Consider the following 17,536-nt stretch of genomic DNA (forward strand, 5'->3'; position numbering starts at 1 on the left):
GTGAATGGATAGTGCGGCGCTAACTAAAGCCCTTTTGTTTAACTAGCTAGCCTAGCGTTTACCACAATTAACCAACAAAACACTTTCATTGTCATTCAAGCAGATTTAAGCGGAAGCAATCAACAACTTATGAAAGCAATGACACTTAAGCAGTAAACATTGAAGTAATGTAATTCATTATCAACACCTCTGTTAACAATGTGTGTCTAGCGAGGGAGGCAAGTAGGCTAAACACGTTGACAATAGCTAGTGAGTTTTACAAGTTGATGAACGCTCACCCTCCCCTAAGGAGCTTTCTATGCTATTCTCACTCTGGCACTAGGAAACATCAATATAACCCAGGAGTCAATGCTCTCCTTTTTAGCCTAGGGTAAAACTATTTCTAAAAAATAACCGTACACTAGTATATACATGATGGAAACCAATCCCAAACGCATGAGACAAGCGGTCATAGGCAAGCATAATGCCCTGAACAAGCTTGGCTTGTGACGCTCCCCCATTTATGCGGTCGACGTCCTTGTAGACTTTGACGCTAGGTATACTTCAACTTTGTCCATGAACAGCTGCATATCTTCCGCAGAAACCCAACCGATTTCTTTGTCGCCAAGTACTTTCCACTTCACTAAGAACTCCACCGCTTTTTCGTTGAGGATATGATATCTTTGTCTGCATGGATGTCTTCAACTTCTCATCTGTCGGGTTGCACTGTCTTAAATTCTGTTCTGGTTGACTGACTTCTGCGTGGATCTTCGGTGTCGGCATTGAACGACTTGAGGCAGTTGACATGAAACATAGGATGCACTTTCATCCAAGACAGAGGGTCAATTCTGTAAGAAGCCTTCTTGACTTTGGCCAAGATGCGGATTGATCCTTTATATTTACAAAGTAGTCTCCTATCTCGTCCCCGTAGTGACCTGATTTATTCAGGATTGAGCTTAACAAGCACCAAGTTACCTACATTGAAGTGTTGCGGTCTTCTCCTCTGATCTTCCCACTTCTTCATCCATTTAGAAGCTTTCTCTAGGTAGGTTCGAGCAATCTCTGCATTCTATCTCCATTCTTTGGTGAAGATGTATGCCTTGAGACTCTTTCCTTTGTATGATTTGTCCACCGTGTGAGGTAACATTGGCTACTGGCCTTTAACAAGCTCAAAAGGGATCTTGTTGGTGGTTGAACTCTTTTGGGCGTTGAAACAGAACTGAGCCACATCAAGTAGTTGCACCCAATTCTTCTTGTTGGCATTGACAAAATGACGCAAGTATTCTTCTAGTAGCTGATTGAATCTCTCCATTTGTCCGTCTGTCTGTGGATGGTAGCTTGAAGAGATGTCAAGCTATGAACCGAGGATTCTGAAAAGTTCTAATTAGAAGTTGTTGGTGAATCTTGAGTCTCAGCCATTGACAATATCTTGGGGAACACCCTAATACTTCATAATATTCTCGAAGAATAGTTGTGCCGTCTCTTCTGCCGAACAGTACTTTGGTGTGGGTATAAACGTACTGTACTTTTGAAAACTTGTCTATAACCACAAGTATAGACCTTGCATCTCTTACCCTGGGTAGGTTGGTGATGAAGTCCAGTGAGACACTTTCCCATGGTTTGGATGCTGCTAGTTGGGGCTCCAGTAGCCTTGTAATCTTCTTCCGCTCCACCTTGTCTTGTTGGTAGGTGAGACAAACCACATCATCAAGCATGTGTAGCCAATAATACCTCTGTTTTAGTAATGCCAATGTGTGCTGCCATCCTAGATGTTCGGTCCACATGGTACATGACACTCTCTTAACAGTGTTTTCCTCGAATCTCAAGCATGTGGCACAAAGAGCCGGCTACCATGGGTCATTAGCAGTCCGTCTTCCATCCATAACTGACGTGTTTTCCCCTCTTTGGCCAGCTTCATGAAGTTTTGCGCAATTGGATCTTTTGGCTAAATTCTCTTTTATGCGCTTCCGCATCGTTGTGATAATACTCACAGTCAAGTGTATTACCATTTGCAAGGTTGCCAGCTAGGCCTTCCTACTTAGTGCACCAGCAACTTGGTTTAGGCGCCCTGGCTTGTGCTTCAAATTTTGCCAAGATTTCTTGGCACCGACTTTGCTTGGGTGTCAACTTTGCCTGTGTGAAGAAGTTCTTAACACCCGAGTTATCCATTTTCACCACAAACCTTGACCCAAGTAAGTAATGTCACCACATGTGGAGACAATGTATCACTGTTAGCATCTCCTTCTCCTAAGCTTTGTACTTTCGTTTTGTTTCTCTAAGTTTACGACTCTCGTACGCAACAGGACGCCCCTTTTGTAACAAGACTCCTCCAAGGGCGTAGCCTAATGCATCTGTTTGCACCTCGAAGGGTTTCATGATGTCTAGAAGAGCAAGTATCGGATCTCTTATCATGGCATCCTTCAAGTTATCAAAGGTTCCTTGGCACTTCTCTGTCCAGTTCCTCCCCAGACCTTTTTTCAGTAGTTATGTCAAAGGAGCAGTTTTCCTCGAATACCCCTTTACGAACTTCCTGTAATAGTTGGCAAGACCAAAAAAGAAACGCAGCTCCTTCACTGTCGTTGGGATCTTCCATTCTTGAATTGCTCTTATCTTCTCCATATCCATCCTGTATGACATTGCTCAATTACATGACCAAGGAATTTGATGCTCCGCTGAGCGAAAGAGCACTTCCCTTTCTTCACATACAAATGGTTCTCTTTCAGCTTGTTGAACACCTTCCATAGATGCTCTTTATGTTCCTCCAGAGTGGAACTATAGACAACAATATCATCCAAGTACACCATGACAAACTTGTCAAAGCACTTACAAAATACCTAGTTCATCAAGGTACAGAATGTCGCAAGCGCATTTGTCAAACCGAATGGCATCACCAAGAATTCATATGCCCCATACTACGTCACACAAGTTGTCTTTGGCTCCTCCCTATAAGCAATTCTCACCTGATAGTAGCCCAACCTCAAGTCGAGTTTAGTGAAGTACTTGGCATGACTCAGCTGATCAAACAGATCGGCAATCAACGGAATAGGATACTTGTTGCGCACTGTCACCTTGTTGAACGTGCGGTAGTCTACACACATCTGCATGCTCCCATCATGTTTCCTATGAAAATACCCCAGTGCTCTGAACGGTGCGTTGGAAGGTGAATATATCCTTCTTCCAATAAATCATCAAATTGTTTTCTTAACTCTGCTAGCTTTGGAGGTGTCATCCGATATAGCCTCTTAGCAGGTTGCTTCACTCTTGGCAATTACTCGATCTCATGCTCCACACCTCGTAGTGGAGGCAAGTTGTGAGGCAGCTTATCCAACATCACCACCTTGAACACATCCAACACAGCTTGGATGGTCGTAGGCACCAGCTCTTGGCTTACTTCTTCCTCTATCGCCTTGGTGGCTAGATATGTCCGCTCACCCCTTCTCAATCCCTTTTTGAGTTGCATGGCTGAAAGGAATTTCTGATCATTTTCTTTATTTGCAACGACTTGCACCATGCAAGGGTGATCTCCCATCAGACATAGGGAACCAGCAAAAGGCATCGACACTACCTTAGTCTCCCTCAAGAATTCCATTCCCAAAATGACTTGGAAGTCATCCAACGACACCGCTGTAAAATTCGCATGAGCAGCCCTTTGCTCAAGCTTCACATTCACTCACTTTGCTACTCCCACAGTAGGTTGGGCTATAGAATTCACCGCTTTCATACATCTTGAATCTTGAGTCTCCTTGCTTCTACCTATGAAACAAAATTATGGGTGGCCTCGGTATCCACCATAGCATGGGTACTCTTCCTATTGATCCTCAAGTCCACGAACATCAATCCTTTTGCTTATGTAACTTTTGTCGCTTATGTAACTTTTGATGCTTTTGCCTACTTTTCCAATGCGTTCACCAGTCGCATTGCACCCATCATCGAGGTATCCTCCTCTTCCTCATCACTTTCCAATGTCTGCTCTGTGGTGGAAGCTTGTAAGGCATTGAGTGATGCCTTATAAGGGCACTCAGCAACTCTCTGAGGACCTCGACATAAGTATCATGAAATTCTACCCTTTTCACTGGGTGTGTTGAACCCTCAAGACAATGAAACTTCTTTTGAAGTTGATGCCTTAAAATCGGCTCCCCTACTTTTGGGTTTGCCCTTCTTGAAAGACTTTTTGCTGTTTCCACCTATGCCACTCTCTTTGGACGAAGCGGTATTATCACCAGCGTAGTTAGTCAAGCATTCCGCGGCAACTTGTGCGGTATACAAGTCTTGAACTCTTTTCCTATGAAGCTCTATTCTTGCCCACGATTTCAACCCCTCAAGAAAATAGAACAACTTGTCCTTTTCCGACATGTTCCTGATATCCAACATTAAAGCAAAATATTGTTTCACGTATTCCCTGATTGACCCAGTATGCTTTAGGTCTCTCAGCTTCTTCCTAGCATTGTACTCAACATTCTCAAGAAAGTATTGGGCCTTAAGCTCTCTTTTCAAGTCTGCCCAACAATCCACTACACAACGCCCATTCTCAATTTCACTATACTTAGTACGCCACCATAGTTTGGCGTCACCAACCAAGTCCATAGTCGCAATATCCACTTTCACCTGTTCTGAGTCCATCCTCAAATTGCAAAAGTATTGCTCCATATCAAACAAGAAGTTCTCCAACTCCTTTTCATCACGGGCACCCCTATACGTCCTGGGTTTTGGTATCTTGGTCTTGCTAAACCCCGGAGTGTTAGAGTTTCCCATAGCAAGAACCATCACGTTTATCTTTGCAGTCAAATTAGCTATCTTAGCTTGCAAGGTCTCCACAGTGTTGTGAAAGTCCTTTGACATTTCCACCATCGAATTCTGTTGACGCTTTTGTGATCCCTCCAATTCATCAACACGTTCGGTCAGTTGAGCCATCTCTACGACCACATTGTTGGCTGCCGTCTCAGCTTGTGCTTCCAGAACATTAATTCTCTGGGCATTGGTCGGCATGATCATTTACCAAAGCTTTACCCATCCCACAACGAAGGCAACTAAATTCACGTAGCAACTAACCGAGCTCTGATACCAGGTACGGGCCGAATATTTCACACCTTTGTGAATGGACCATGTGGCGCTAGCAAAAGCCCTCTTGCTTAACTAGTCAGCCTAGCATTTACTACAATTCACTAACAAAACACTTTCATTGTCATTCAACTAGATATAATCGGAAGCAATAAGCAACTTATGAAAGCAATGACACTTCAACAGTATACATTGAAGCAACGTAATTCATCATCAAAACCTTCGTTAACAATGTGTGTCTAGCGAGGGAGGCAAGTAGGCTAAACATGTTGACAATAGCTAGTGAGTTTTACAAGTTGATGAACTTTCACACTCCCCTAAAAAGCTTTCTATGCTATTCTCACTTTGGCACTAGGAAACATCAATATGATTGAGGAGTCATACTACCTTCTTTAGCCTAGGGAAAAACTATATTTGAAAAATAATCCTACAAAAGTATTTACATGATGGAAACCCATCCCAAACGCACGAGACAAGCGGTCACAGGCAAGCATAATGCCCTTAACAAGATTGGCTTGTGACAAGTTGTGACAAGGCATTGTATTTGGAAAATACCCTTTTTCGAAATGCCTGTAATTATGCATGGTTATCACATTCTTGCTACTATATCTACACGTCTTTCACGTAATAATCTGCTATGTCCATCCATTTTTGTTACATTACATTCAACTAATCAACTATGAATCTATGACTTCGAATTTTTTCATGTCAGCTAGGATATCTCAGGTGACTTGGTTGTGTGAAAAGGGTACAATATATATATATATATATATATATATTATGTCTGTTATGAATTCTCAAATTTGTGCCCTGTTCATTTTTTGCAATTAATATTACAAGTCATATGATGAACTTTCCTTTGAAATAAAAACTAAAAATAGAATCGTATCTGTTGTACCCTGTTCAGTTCTCTTTTCTTCTCTCAATGAGATTTATTTTATTTTGTAAAAACTACAAATAGAATGGGCTAATTCTATATGCTACGAACTTCATTACAAATATTGTTTATTTACAAAACATATATAGCATGCTACATAATTATATTGTCAGTCGTCTAATGAAATTTAAAAGATTTCTTATATAATTAGGTACATATATTAGATCTTATTCTATTTTTTAATTTTTTAGAAAATAAAAATTCTTCCAGTACTATATTAATAGTATCATGATTGCATCTATCAAAGTAAAGATAATATTTGCTACATAATTTGTATATATGTAAGTATTAAAATCTCATATATCAAATAATACAATAGTCAATCATGCCAAAAAATTTCTGTGGCAAAGTACCATTTGCTCTTTATGAAGTCAGAATTTAAGTTTTAATGTTTTCAAGATGTCAATTGAGACTGGATGCTCTTTATTAAAGTGATGTTTTTCTTCTCTTTTTTCATGAGTGAGGACTTCTTCTCCTTTGTTGCCTCTGTTTCTCCTTCCTAATTTCTATGAAGCTCTCTTTTCTATAAAAAAATAACAAGGTAGTTTAAAATTTCAAAAGGTTTACTTCATTCTAACCATGAATTTGATCTTTAAGGAGTATTGTTCCGGTTACATGTTTGCTTATAATTTAGTTTTATCATTTCTTTATTGTGCTTAGTTCTATGATTGTATTAAATGTATCAATATTTAATCAATATTATTTACTTACAAAGTCTCACATGTAATGCATGTGACAGAACTGCAATATATATTATGTCTATGTGTAAATGAAAAAAAAATACAGTGGACACCATCTCCGTATACCTGATTTAGACCGTCTTCCTCAATTGTGTTGCATTCTTGGAAGTTTTTTTTTTCAAATAATTTTATATATTTTTCTTATTATAAGATTTTTTTCAATATTCAATCCTTAAGTTTTATTCAATATTCGTTTTGCATTAATTATCATAATTAGTTTATTAACTTGCCAAAATTTAGTACTTTGGTTCTATATTATCTTGTATTGACTAAATAACATAACTAATTTATTTTCTTTCTTTAATTCTTTGATTTATTTGTAGTAGCTAATTATTTGCTTTAATATGTATGGCTTTTAGATTTTGTCTTCATCCCAGGACGCTATGCCAGTTGATCTGATCTAGACAATGTCTTCTTTCCTTGTTTTGTTTACATGGTGATTTTTTCTTTACTAGACAGTTTCCTTATTCAATATTTGAAGTTGATTGAACAAAATTAATTGTTTTCATAATTAATTTATTTGCTTTCTTTACTTGCCAAAGTTTTGCGTCTATGAGTTCAAGATTGTGTCTTGGTCCCATGAGACTTAGTCTACAACATATATTCAAAAGTTATTCTGTCATGATAAGGATCCATGGTCCGTGACCTTAGCCTCAGCTCTATTAGATCATTTTCCTTTAGGATTTCCTCCCCTTTTGCAAGTATATTTTTTGTACAATGACCATGTGGATGGGAGCAGTGGATACACACACACACACACACACACACGCATACATTATATTATATATATTTGGAAGTAGTGGAAATAATATTTAGAAGGAATATTAACATAATCTGCCTTCAAGCTTCAAGAGGCGAAATGGATATGAGAGAAAGTTAGTGAAATTGAAAAATCTAGATGTAAACTTTGGTATACTCGTAAAGAGAAAGATAAAAACGGGATGGGTATTATTGTAGACAAAGACCTAAAAGATAATGTAGTAGATGTTAAAAGAATAGGGGATAGGATTATTAAAATCAGGATAACTTTAGGCGTGGAGATAGTCAATGTTATTAGTGCGTATGTGCTCCAAATTGGGCTTAGCAGAAATCTTAAAAGACAATTTTGGGAAGATATAGATAGTATTTTACAAGGGATACCATTGTCTGAAAAGACATATAGAAGCTGATTTGAATGGTCATATATGAAAGGATAATATAGGATATGAGAGGATATGTGGACACAATGGATATGGAGATAAAAGTGAGGCCAGTGATAAAATCTTAGATTTTGCCATGTCTTACGATTTGATTGTATTAAATATTTGCCTTATAAAATGAGAAGAACACTTAATTACCTTCAAGAGTAGGTATAAAAAAAATCAAATGGTTCTTCTTAACTAAGAATGGGGATCGTCTAGACTCTATCTAGTAAGGATTGTAAAGTTATTCCTGGTGAAAGTTTGACTACACAACATAGAGTCTTAGTACTAGGTACGCATATTAAAACATGGAAGAGAAGAAGTAGCATAAATCAACACGAGAACTAAATGGTGGTACTTGAAGGGATATAATATAGTAAAATTCAAAGATAAAATGAATAAAGAGTTTGATTGGACAATAAGGAATAAGGTTGATGCAAATACTGTTTGGAATAAAATGGCAAATTCTATCGTAAGATAGCAAAAGAGGTTTTAGTTGAGTCCAAAGGAAGATACTTGGGTAGTAAAGAAAGTTGGTGGGATCAAGAATTCCGAAAAGCCGTTAAGACAAAAAGAAACTGGTATCAAATATGGCATTTGTAGAAATATAGAAAGTCTTGAAAAATATAAAGAAGCAAGAAAAATGCAAAAAAGACTATTAGTGAAGCTAAACATAGAGCTTATGATTCGTTATATACTAAACTAGATACAAAAGAAGGAAAAAAAAATATTTTTAAACTTACTAGAGTTAGAGAAAGAAAATGCAAAGATTTAGGTGATGTAAAATGTATAGAGGACAACTATGATAATGTCTTAATTAGAGAAGAAGACATAAAAGAGAGGTGGCAGAGATACTTTGATAAGTTGTTTAATGAAAACCAAAATGAAAGATTGAAGTTAGAAGTGACAAATGAGGAGAACACTAAAATTAGGAGATTTATTCGCAAAATTAGAGTCCTTGAAGTTAAGATGACATTAAAAAAATATGAAAAGTGGGAAATCTATAAAATATCAATTGAAGTTTGGAAATGTTTAGGAGATAAATGAATTATTTGGTTAACTTATCTATTCAACACTATTATAAAAACCAAAAAAATGTCAGAAGAATGGAGGAAAAGTATGTTAGTACCTTTGTACAAAAACAAAGGCGATGTTCAAAAGTGTAATAACTTTGTGGAATTAAGATTTTGAGTCATACAATGAAATTATGAGAATTGGTAATTGAACATAAAATAAGATTAGAAACGAAGATCTTAGAGAATTTGGTTTTACGCCTGGGAGATCAACAATAGAAACTATTTTTCTTTTAAGAAATTTAATAAAAAAGTTTAGGGAAAAGAAGAGGGACTTGTATATAGTTTTTATTGACCTAGAAAAAGCTTATGATAGAGTACCTAGGGAAGTTCTTTTGTGGGTCTTAGAAAAGAAGGGTGTTTGCAGTAGATATACGTTGGTCATTAAGGATACGTGTGATAGGGTAGTGTTTACCGTTAGGACTATAGGAGGAGAATCTAGAGATTTTCCAATCACAATATGTGTACATCAAGGTTCTAATTTGAGTCCTTATCTTTTTACTTTAGTAATTGATGAACTAACTAGGAATATAAAAAATGAGATCCCTTGGTGTTTGTTGTTTGCAGATGATATCGTGTTGATTGATAATAGTAGGAGCGGTGTCGAATCTAAGCTAGAATTTTGAAGAACCACATTGGAGTCTAAAGGCTTTAGGGTAAGTAGGAATAAGACAAAATATATGAAATGTAATTTTAGTAATGTAAGGAGTAGCAATGTAGAAGATTAAACTTGAGAATCAAGAGATTAATAGCACTAATAAATTTAGATATCTTGGATCTATTATGCAAGTTGAAGGGGAAATTGAAGAAGATGTAGTACATAGAATTAAAACAGGTTGGGTAAAATGGAGGAGTGCATCAGGTGTGTTGTGTGATTATAGAACACCCTTAAAATTGAAAAGAAAGTTTTATAATACAGCTATAAGGCCAACTATGCTTTATGGTTCAAAATGTTGGGCAACTAAGAAACGACATGTACAAAAAATAAAAGTTGCTTAGATGTCAAAGTTAAGGTGGATGAGTGGTCTAACATTAAAAAGATAAAGTAAGAAATGAACATATACGTAATAATTCAGGCATAGCACCGATTGAAAACATGGTAAGGGAGGGGTGACTTAAATGGTTTGGTCGTTTGAAACGGGCCTAGTAGAGCACTTGTGAGGACGAGTGAGTTAGTTATTGTTTTTGGCATGAAAAGAGGTAGGGGTGGACCTAAAATAACTTGGAAAGCGGTAGTGAGGAAGGATTTAACAGCCCTTAATCTAATAGAGGAAAACGCTCTTTGATCGGGTGAATTGGGAAAAAATGATTCATGTAGCCGACCCCACCTAGTGAGACTTAAGGTATGTTGTTGTTGTTGTATATTATATATATTTGGATAGAAAAAGAAGCTCTATTAAACCAGGCAAGAAGCGAATTCAATAGCAGAGAACTAGAAGTCCTCACAAAAGAACACTAGAAAAAAGAAAAATTACATCAACATAATAAAGCTACCCAAGCCAAATTCCCCCACATTCCCACAACCTATTAACATCCTTACCCTCTCCAAAACCTATAAAAGAAATAAGCAAGAACTCCTTTTGTCCTCTACGACTTTGGACAAACCCACTCTTAACCAAGAACCAAGAAGTCCAAAATGTGAATTCCGCAAACCTCAAGCAAAAGAACAGTGAAGAAACAAACGAGACACGTATTTAGAGCTTTTCCCACACATAAAACACATATGTTGACTTTATTAAGTGCCCCTAGCCAAACAAGTGACTTTATATTAGAAGTAACTTTGGCCTCACATATACCTTGATCGATAGGTAAAACCACATCAGCCTTAAAAAGGTGAGAAAAGAAGGATTTACTAGAAAAATCTCTTCAAAGAAGGACCAAGGATGATATAAATGAGTAAAGGAGCAGAAATGGAATTTCCTGCACCCCAAACATCTTCCCAAAACCTAATTTGATTACCTCTACCCAATTGAAACTTTGTTAGACAAAGAAACAAAAGGTCAACCTGCGAAATAGACCTCCAAGGACTCTAAGAAGAACTTCCAATGTTCCACCATTTTGCTAAGCCAATCATGGAAGTCTGGATAAAATTGCTAGACTTCCTGACATGAGTTTTAAGAAACCGTGTTTAACAATCCATGTTGCTATCTCCTCCCTATGAAACACTCTCCTATTTCATTCTGTCCAAATGCTCTAAGACACATAAAGGGCCCATCCCCTAGACATTGGTTGTTTTGACCCATTTTGTTACGCAATCCAACTTTATGGCTAAGTAAAAAGCAAGAGTTGTTTTGTGGTAATAAGTATAAACCACTTCACAATAAATCATTGTCAGAAGAAACTCTAGATTCCCTTAGCAAAATCAGTGCAAAAGTAGATGGTTTGAGGTCTTCCTTCCTTCTTGCATAAGTGATATTTGTCAAAAAAATCACATGCCGCTTTGTGAGGTTGATCCCTGTTAAAACAGCCCCTCCAGAAGATTCCCAAGCAAAAATGATTAGAATCTTGTTGTTTCAGGGAAGAAAAGGATAGTGGTGTTGGCTTAGATCTCTAATAATTGACTTGAGGGAGATAAACAAAAGGAGATCATGTCTTATCCTGCAAAGCTTGGTATTAATGTTGGAAGGCCAGTCAGGTGGAAGGTGAAGCTAAAATTGCAGAGGGAACTAGCCTTACAAGTTCATCTCGAGATTGGGTTTGTCTCAAATATCTAGTTTTCCTAAGGTACTTAATTATTTTATTTTCTTTCGAGACCTATTCGGTAAAATGGAGATGTTAGTCATGAGCTCAAATGACTGTCATAGGTGCTGCAATTGGAATTAGTTCTCCAATGTCCCCCAATACTAGTTGTAAGTTACCTTTGTGCCAATGGGAGTTTGTAGGGGAGTCTTAATGGTTGACTTACTAGGGAATGAGAGGGACAACCAGCATGCCCAATCCCTTCTTGATGAGATAAGACTTAGGTTAGTTAGTCCTCATGGAGAGGTTCTTTGATTGGGGGAGGGTTCTTAATTGAACTGAAAGAGGCCTTGGAAGTTAAGTATGGAGCTGATTAAATCGTCATAGGTATTAACATGGTCAGCTAAATAAGTAAGGATTCAGATCATAGAGATCTGACAAGTTTTACGCTAATTGTCAGCTACCTAATGCAAACCTCCTCCTTTATCTGGGTTTGGGACCGACTATGTGTGAAATTTAGGACATTGAGTGCATCACGAGTGTAGTTAGGTCATGAAGTGCACCAATGAGGAGTGAGCTATGTATTGTTAGCGGTAGTTTAGGGCTAGGAGTAGACCTAAAATAACTGGCAATGATGTAGTGATAAGGATTTAATAGCCCTTAAATTATTGAAGGAAATTGCCCATGGTCATTTAAATTAGTGGAAAAAGGATTCATGTAGCTGACCTCACTTTGTGGGACTTGAGGCTTGAGGCTTGATTTGTTTTTGTTGTTGTTATGGATCAGCATGAGATTGTGGAGTTCAATTCTTTTGCGGGTTGTTTGGTTTTGTCTTTGGCCTTCGACTTGATTAGGTTTTCTTTAGGTGTCATCTCCCTAGGGTATTGTTAGTCTTGCACCCCAATCTGAAGAATTCTAATTTATTTGTGTACCTTTTTAGAATCCTTGTTGGTGTTGCGAGGAGATTGGAGAAGATGATGAGGGATTTCTTATAGTTGGTGAGAATAAGAAGGATCATTTTAGCTACTAGGTGGATAGAAGTCCCAAGTCACAAGTAGGTTTAGGTCCTTAAAATTTGATGTCTAAGACCATTCTGGTTAGTGGGTTAATGGTTGTGGAGTGGGGAGAATTTATGCTACTCACATGCATCTCTAGATGTTTTGTCTCTCATATTTCTCACTTGCAACCCTCTTATACATTGTAGTGGTTGTCATGATAATACTATACATTTTGGGAGGATCATTGGGTGGTAGATGTGTCTATGTCAGCTTTGCTTCCATTTCTTTCTAGACTTTCTTCCATGGTTAGTTCTCTTGTTTCTCTTTTTTGTGCTTTGGAGGGGAATTTTCTCTTGTAGGATTTCCATTCTTTTATTGAATCTTAATGAGAGAAGTTGATGAATACATCAAGCTGATAGTGATTCATTATTCTTTTGTTCCTTTTGTTACGTGCAATTCTTTTACTTAGCATGGGGAGAATTTTTTTGATCTTTTAAATCTGTTTTGGCTCATTTAATGATTTTGAAAATCATTTTTATTTTCCTTTGGACAAATATTTGGAAGGCTATTGTTCCCTCCAATATTAGCCCCCCATTTGGTTCGCGAAATAGAATTGAAGTAGGAAAGGAATCGACGTAGGAATGGAGTCAAGCTAGGAATAGAATCACTATTGGGATGCGATTACTGCGTTTCATTACTCAAGCATAATGATTCAAACTTCCTACTCCAATTCCTTTCTAGCATTTGGAACCCTTGAATGGTGGCCGGAATGGAATGAAAAATAAGTTATTTCAAATATGTCCCTAATTGGAGTAATTAAATAATAATATAATTGTAATAATTAAGTAAACTATTGTCATAAAATATTAAAATATAATATAATATAATATAATTATTAAATAATAATAAATAAAGTAGTTATGGTACAAACTACTACAAACAACAAAAAACAACAAAACCAAGCCTTAAGTCCCACTAGGTGGGGTTGGCTAAGTTATAGTACAAAGTAAATGTTAAAAATGCTTAGTTAGAGTCTATTGTTTCTAATCAATGTAGCGCACTCACATATATGACAATCTACTATTACCATTCACCAAGCAATACTGTTGACTCAGGGGGTGGGAGGGAGGAGATCACGAAGAAGAGACTGCAACTATTTTTTTTTTCTTCTTGATTTGGTTGTAACTAACTCACCAAATAGCACCTTAGCTTGATTCCATGCAGAGATGAGATTGGAATTCTTGTCTATAAGAATGGAGAGGGTGATGAGGGATTTCTTACAGCTCATCGTGTGTGAGGATAAGGAGGATCATTTTAGCTGCAGGTTGGTTAGGAGGCCTAAGTTACATGTAAGTTTAGGTCTTAAAAACTTTGGTGTCTAAAAACATTTCATACTGGGGTATGGTTCTGGAGTTATCTTTTAGAAGCAAAATCCTTTTGTCATAAGACTATTAAGGAGAAGCATGGTCTTCATCAAAACAAAGGGATATTGATGGGAGAATTTATGCTACTCATGTGTGTCTTTGGAAGTTTGTCTCTCAGATTTCTAAGCTGTTTTTTCCTCTTATATGTTATAGGGTTTACAATAATAATGCTATTTATTTTTGGGAGGATCATTGAGTGGCAGATGTAATTGCATCAACTTTGTTTCTGTGTTTTGTTAGACTTTCTTCCATGCTTAGTTCTCCTATTTCTTATTTTTTATTCTTTGGAGGAGAATTCTATCTCGTAGGATTCCCTTTTTGTATAGAATCTTAATGAGAGAGAAGTGGATGAACAGGTTGTGATTCATAATCCTTTTGTTTCTCTTTTTACGTGTGATTCTTGTGCTTGTTTAGGGCATTATGCTTGTCTGTGACTGCTTTTCTTGTGCACATGGGATGGGTAGCCATCATGCAAATACTAGTCTAGGGTTTTTTTTTTTTGAGTAGGATAATGCCATATTGAAAATGGGGAGTATTACTCCTCGCTCATATGATGTTCCCTCGTGCTAAGTTGCAACAACGTAGAAAGCTCTTTAGAGGAGGATGAGTGTTTATCAATCATTGTAAAACTCACTAGCTTTTGAGTGGCTTTTAAAACAATTGGATCCAACTAGATGGAGGACAAATTGCATTGTACGATTCACATGATTCAATTCGGTTCGATTCTACAATACACCAAGGGAATCCAATAATTCACCTATGATTCATAGCATTCTGGGATTCAGCCATGAGTTGAATTGATTTGAGCCTTGCTTGATATGAATCGTATGATTTGAATAGAGAATTGTATGATTCTAACAACTATGTTGGGAATTGGGATATGATGAAGGAGAATTTAATGTGGGTGTTCTTTGTGTTCCATGGTAATGGTAAGGTGGGAATGAGTATTAATTCTACTTTTATCACCTTAGAACCTAAGAAACATAATTGGACCAAGGTGTTGGATTTTTGGCCTATTAGCTTACTCTCAAGTGGGTATAAGATCATTGCTAAGGTCCTTGCTAATAGGTTTGGGGCTGTCCTTAGTGAGACTATTTCTCTTGCTCAGAGTGTTGTGTGTGTGTGTGTGTGTGTGTTGTTGGGTGAGGAGGGGGGAGGCAGATTGTGGATGCTATTTTTGTGGTGAATGAGGTGGCGGAGGGTACGTGTCATAAACAAAGAAGGGGATTGTGTTCAATTAGATTTTGAGAAGGCTTATGAAAGGGTCAGTTGGGGTTTCTTGCTTAGGAAGCTTTTGAGGAAAGGGTTTGGCATAAGGTGGAGGAATTGGATTAGGGGTTGCTTGTCTAGTCCTCCTATTTCAGTTATTATTAGTGGGCAGCCTAGAGAGTGGATCTTCGGGCTGAGGCAGGGGGATTGTCTATGCCCTTTTTTCATTTGTCCTTGTGGTGGACATGTTGTGTAGGATGTTAGAAAGGGCTGCTGATAGGGGTTGTGAAGGGTATTAAGGTGGGTAGGGTGGAGGTGGTTGTTTCTCATTTACAATTTTTTGATGACACCATCATTTTTTAGATGGCTATAACGGCTCTTGTAAGCATTCTCGCTATTTTGTAGGTTTTTAGAGGGTTTTTGGTTTTTAGATTATTCAGGGAAAAGTGGTGTCTATAATAATTTTGAGAAGATTTTGGATTTGACCTCCCTGGTTTTGGGTTTTTAGAGTGGCCTTTAATTATTTCGTTGTCCCTATGGTGGTAAGTCCCATTCTTTTAGTTTTTTGGGATCTGGTGGTTACAAAGGTAGCTCAGCAGTTGGATGGGTGGGAAGGTGTTTTATTCTCTCGGTAGAAGTAATCTTATATAGGCTAGCTTGTCTACTATTCCTCTGCACTTTTTTTTTCCTCTTTTCAGGATTCGCAGAGGGGTTGCCTGCAGGCTTTAAAGGATTACGAGGTGTACAGGAGAGATGAGATCATTTAGGTTAATGGGGAGTGGTGTGTAGATCTAAGGAGAGAGGGTTTGGTCTTGGTCATTTGGTGTCTGAAAAAGACCCTTTGGAAAACCTCTTCTGCCAATGTTTTTCCTTGTAGTCACATCATTTGGAAGGCTAAGATTCCTTGGAAAATCTGGACCTTTATCTGGATTGTGATACTGAATAGTATCAACACACAGGCATGCCGCAGATTAGGCGTTCTTATATGTCTATCAGCCTTGGTATGTGGATGACTGGCCGGGAGTCCAATGAAATGAACACACATCTCTTTCTGCACTGCAGGTAGCATTATATTTTATCTCTTATATAGGTGAAGCTTGGGTGGCACCTCGGATTGTGGGAGATTCTTTGCTTGTGAAGCTTACTGATTTTGGCTCAAGTAGAAAGGGCTATGTTTTATGGAGCAGAGCAATTTTTTCTTTCATATGGATCCTTTGGATGGAGAGCAACACGAGGATCTTTAGGGGCCACACATCCTGCCCTTTTATGGGATATAGTGGTGTTCTTAGCTTTGTTTGGGCCCATTCTTTTGGCTTCTTTTGGAGTTTATCACTGTTCAACCTTCAAAGGAATTGGAAGGCTGCTCAGCTCTTATGTATTTATTTGGTTGTGGATTACAGTATCTTGAGGACTTTTTATCCTCCTCCATTGTACATTATTTTGATTATTAATACTTGTTTTTCTTACTCAAGGAAAAAACAAAAAATATCACTGCCCTTTTGGCTAAATGGCTATGGAGTTTTCCTGTGGAGATAAATTTCCTTTGGCACAAATTTGTAAAAAGTAAATTTAGTTTGCAACAGAATGGATATGATGCGAAAATGGGCTTTAGAAGTTCCTCAAAGTCTCCTTGGAGGTCCATATCTCAGGTTTACTCTATCTTTCTTTCTCTTAAGTTTCATTTGGGTTGTGAAAATCTTATTTGGTTTGGGAAGATGTTTGGGTGGGGGAAGTTGACTTGTCTTGTTCTTTCCTTGTTTGTATCGTCTTCTTCTCGCCACGAGCATGGGGTTTCCTCTTTCCTTGCTCACGAGAGGGACTCCTCTTGGGATTTTCATTTTATAAGGAACTTGAATGATAGAGAGTTAGAGGAGCTTTGTTCTTTGCTTATTGTGTTGGAGAGTTGCTATATCTCCAATAGGATTGATGGTATATATATATATATATATATTGATAATAAAAGAAGGTATATTCAAATTCTTAAATTTTGATTTCAACTAAAATTTTGAAGCCCCAAAAGTATAGAAATTTGATGTCAATTTTGATTTTTTGATGTCAATTTTGATTGCGATTTAAAACAAAGTTGGAAATTAGTAAAGGATGGGTTTCTTTTATAAAACTTTAGAAATGGTTAATAGACATAATAATGTAAGTTCTAGACTAATATTTTATAAATTAAATACATCTATGTTGCGAGGTGCAATAGTTGTAATACAATATTGTATTAAACATATTCAAAGATAATGTGTATTAAACAT

The 17,536-nt window shown here is 37.3% G+C and overlaps 1 protein-coding gene across 3 annotated transcripts in view; it reads left to right on the forward strand.

Moving 5' to 3' along the window:
* The window catches only part of LOC131154221 (uncharacterized), a 58,927-nt gene that overhangs the window by 4,501 nt on the left and 36,890 nt on the right, over positions 1 to 17,536 (forward strand). The window contains exon 1 of one of the 3 annotated variants that reach the window (XM_058106854.1): positions 7,074 to 7,150. The exons of the other annotated variants lie outside the window; for them this stretch is intronic. Coding sequence (XP_057962837.1) covers positions 7,122 to 7,150 — 29 coding nt within the window. The 5' untranslated portion in view covers positions 7,074 to 7,121. Of the gene's footprint in view, positions 1 to 7,073; positions 7,151 to 17,536 lie in introns of those variants that run through there. 3 annotated transcript variants of the gene reach the window in all.

Source organism: Malania oleifera, chromosome 4 (assembly GCF_029873635.1).
Source record: "Malania oleifera isolate guangnan ecotype guangnan chromosome 4, ASM2987363v1, whole genome shotgun sequence".
Taxonomy (NCBI): Eukaryota; Viridiplantae; Streptophyta; class Magnoliopsida; order Santalales; family Ximeniaceae; genus Malania; species Malania oleifera.